At 38.0% G+C, this 3939-nt stretch overlaps 1 protein-coding gene across 1 annotated transcript; it reads left to right on the top strand.

Moving 5' to 3' along the window:
• On the top strand, positions 1 to 1167 carry LOC115966274 (2-hydroxyisoflavanone dehydratase-like). The gene has a single exon (XM_031085528.1). It carries the CDS (start codon positions 109 to 111, stop codon positions 1030 to 1032), a length of 924 nt encoding a protein of 307 aa, XP_030941388.1. The 5' UTR covers positions 1 to 108; the 3' UTR covers positions 1033 to 1167.
• The last annotated feature ends 2772 nt before the right edge of the window (positions 1168 to 3939 follow it).

Raw genomic sequence — 3939 nt, 5'->3', positions numbered from 1 at the left:
AATATATCAATGAATTAAGTGTGACCCAATAACTGCAATTCAAACTCATCTATCATTCTCTTTCTTTCTCTCAAAAACTCACCCACCACAATTTTTTTTTCCCTAACAATGGATTCAAGTAACAATGAAACAACCCACGAATTCCCACCATACTTCAAAGTCTACAAAGATGGTCGCATTGAAAGGTACATGGTCCCAGATAGCGGAGGTAACCACCTTGCACCCGCAGGCCTAGACTCCAAAACTGGGGTCCAAACCAAAGACGTCGTCGTTTTGCCCGAATCAGGTGTATCAGCTAGACTCTTCATCCCCAAAATCAACGGCCCAGATCAAAAGTTCCCTCTAGTTGTTCACTACCACGGTGGGGGCTTCTGCCTTGGATCACCTTTCATGAAAACCTTTCACAACTTTCTTGTTTCCTTAGTCTCAGAAGCCAAAGTGGTTGTTATTTCCGTTGACTATAGGCTAGCCCCAGAGCATGCTCTACCAGTTGCACATGAAGATTCTTGGGCTGCGATGCAGTGGATTTCAGCCCACTCAAATGGGCAAGGACCCGAACCTTGGTTGAACCAGTATGCGGATTTCGGGCGGGTTTTTGTGACGGGTGAGAGTGCTGGGGCTAACATAGCCCATTACGTTGCAGTCCAAGCTGGCGCTACAGAATTGGCTGGTCCTAATGTTATTGAGTCAATCATATTGCACCCATATTTTGGGGGCAAAGAGCCTGATAAAATGATTAATTATATGTACCCGACTAGTGTCGGGTTCAAAGATCCGATACTGTACCCGGAAGCGGATCCGAATTTGTCAAAGATGGCAGGTAAGAAAGTGCTGGTTTGTGTGGCGGAGAAAGATTGGCTAAAAGATAGAGGTTTGGGTTATTGTGAAACATTGAGAAAGAGTGGTTGGAATGGTAGTGTGGGATATTTTGAGAGTGAAGGAGAGGGACATGGGTTTTTTCTGTTGAATCCAAGTAGCGACAAGGTGGGGCCAATGATCAAAGCCATGGCTGATTTCATAAATCAGAACTAAGGTAATGTTGTTGCCTTGTTGGTTTTTCATTTTATGAAGACTTTTAGTTGTAAACTGGACTTTCGTGGTGCGCTACGAATGTCTTTGTTATTTAGTGATATGAAATAAATGTGTTAGCTTTTTGCTTGATGGTTTTGTTTTGTTTTTTGTGGGGGAGTGTAATTTCAGAAATTGAGAAGGTGTTTGGTACAAGTGTTTAATCCACAATTTTCATTCATTAATTACTAAAACACGTATAAATACTTGTGTAAAAAACAATTGTAGCTAGGGATGTATTGAATGTACAGTTTTTTTTTTTTTTTTTTTTTTTTTTTTTTAAATTTTTTTTTAATTTTTTTTTTTTTTTACAGTTAATCCACCGATTCACCATCAGTTACCAAATTGAACCCAACCTGGTGGGTTTGGTTTTTAAGAGTATGAGTTGGGTGCTTGGGCAGGGGCGGCTTGATGCATTTGGAGGCCTAAGGCGAAAATTGATCATCTTAATTTAGATGCAAAATTACTACTAATTAACATGAACTACATAGAATTTTTTTTTTTTTTTTTTTTTTTTTGGGAATTTTTAAGACAAAAAAAAAATTTGACAAAATTTTTCATACTTGTTGATATGATAGATTGATAGTGGTAAGTAAAACAGTGGTGTTAGTGGTAGATTTAGATGAAAACTAGTAAAAGTTTGCTAATTAAACTCTTATTATTATTATTATTATTTTTTTAGAAGTGCAACATTCACAACATTTTTTACAACAAATCCTAGATTTTAAACTGCTTTTTGTTTTTTATTTGAAAATATCACTATAATTATTTTTTTGCCATCAACAATTGACTGTAACAACCTACTACTTAGTATTAGTTGTAAAAGTGTTGTGAAAAATATTGTGGAAGACGTTGCATTTTTCTCTATTTTTTTATTTGTTTTTCATCTAATAAAAAAATTTATTTTATTTATTGATTATAAATAATCCTATTGGTTAAAATTTGGGGGCCTTTTTTTTACTTAGGGCCTTAGGCGGTCGCATTTCTTGCTCCACCATAGAGCCGACCCTGTGCTTGGGTTGGATATAGTCAGCAAATTCATAAATTCGCTTAATCCAATTCACCCAAGGTTTGAAACTCAAACCGAACTGTATGACTTAACTCGGATAACTGTGAACCGTTCACTGAAAAGGTTTTTTAATCCTATAAATTGGCCTAAGTAGAAAAATCAGTGATTCGTATTAACTGAGGTCGAACCGTCCAGGTTTGAGAACCGTGGACAGTTCTCATGGTTTAGATCAGTGCTTTAAAAAAAAAAACTGTGCTTGGCTTGGCTTAGAGTTACACACCTTATGGCCATTGTTGAAACTTCAAGCACTTATTCTTCTTTGTCTCTCTCTGTCGTTGTTTTTGCTATTTCTTCTTAATCATCTTCTTCTCCTCTCTCTCTCTCTCTCTCTCTCTCTCTCTCTACTTTTTGTTGTTTCTTACTTTCTTCGAATTTTTCTTCTCTGGTTTGCTTAATATTATATTGTTAGAGCACTCATAGCAGTGGTGCTATATAGATATAATGGTATTTTTTAGTTCTCAATCACAAAAAACCATGATGCAGCAGTGGAGCTAAATCTAAAAGATTTAGCTCCTCAGCTACAGTGCACATCTATCTTTAGATGTGCACTGTAGCTCAAAGGTAAAAAAAATAAAAAATAAAAAAATTTTATTACACTTCTTTTTCTTCTCTCATTAAATAAACATTTCCTTCTCTCTCTCTCTCTCTCCGGCTTTTCTTCTTTCTTCTTTCTTCCTCAAATTTTTTTTTTCTCTCTAGCTCGCCGACCAGCTCCCTCTTCTCCCTCATCCCTTAGCTCGCCGGCCAGCTCCCTCATCGCCGATCTGCTTCGCCGATCCAACTCGTCGACCCACCCTAAGCCCTATCGCCGATCTCCCTAAGCCCCATCGCCCAGTCCATGCCTCTCTCTCTCTCTTAGTCACTCTCACCTCTCTCTCTCAACGTCTCCGACCCACGCCTCCGCCAGCCTTAACGTCACTAGCCCAAGTTGACCCAAGCCCCAAGCCGCCGATCCACGCCTCTACCCAGTCCTCCGATCAGGCCCACGCCGACACTGTCCTCCCTAAGCCGCAAGCCACCGCTACCGCCCATCTCTCTATTCTCTTTGTTGTAATTGAGTTTGTTTGTTTGTTTGTTTTTTTTTTTTTTTTTTTTTTTTTTTTTTTTTAAATGTATTTTCATATGGGTTTGGTGGCTATGGTGGTGGTGGTGGTGGATGATTTTGACAGTGAGTTTGTGGATTTTGGTTGTGGTGGTGATGGATGATTTAGGCTTTGGTAGTGGGTTTTGTGTATTTTGGCTATGAGTTTTGTGGTTTATGGTTGTGGCTGTGGCAATGGCAGTGAGTTGTGGTTGTGGTTATCATGGTTGGTTTTCATGGCTGGTGGTTTGTGGTGATTGGTGGCGATGGGGTTGTGATTGTGGTTGTGGTTTTGTTTTATTTTTTGTTTTTTGTTTTTTGTTTTATTTTTTTTTAATTTTTTTTCTATGTTGTGTTGTGGTTGCTAAAGTAGAGTGGTGGTTGTGGCCGGTGGTGGTGGTGGTGGTGGTTGTGGTTGTGGGTGTGGTTGTGGCTGTAGCTGATGGTAGAGGTGGATGGTGCTGTGTATGTTTTTTTGGGTAATGGGATATATTATTTTATAGTAGTAGTTTTTTTTTTTTTTTTTTTTTATTGTAGTAGTTATATTATTTTATTGTGATGTTTATATTATTTTATTGTGTTGAAAGCTAAAATAGATCCACTACTATAGCATGTGTGTAGGTATAATAGATAAAGTAACTTTTATTGGTGCTAAATAACTAAAATTATAGATCCACTGCTGTAGACGCTCTTAGTCGGTTAATATTTTCTTGGGCTTTGA

Source organism: Quercus lobata, chromosome 11 (assembly GCF_001633185.2).
Source record: "Quercus lobata isolate SW786 chromosome 11, ValleyOak3.0 Primary Assembly, whole genome shotgun sequence".
In the NCBI taxonomy this organism is placed as follows: Eukaryota; Viridiplantae; Streptophyta; class Magnoliopsida; order Fagales; family Fagaceae; genus Quercus; species Quercus lobata.
This window is presented reverse-complemented; position numbering and strand designations above follow the sequence as displayed.

What these genes read in the sequence shown, in the direction of transcription:
- LOC115966274 (XM_031085528.1), top strand. Translation starts at nt 109, where the DNA reads ATGGATTCAAGTAACAATGAAACAACCCACGAATTCCCACCATACTTC.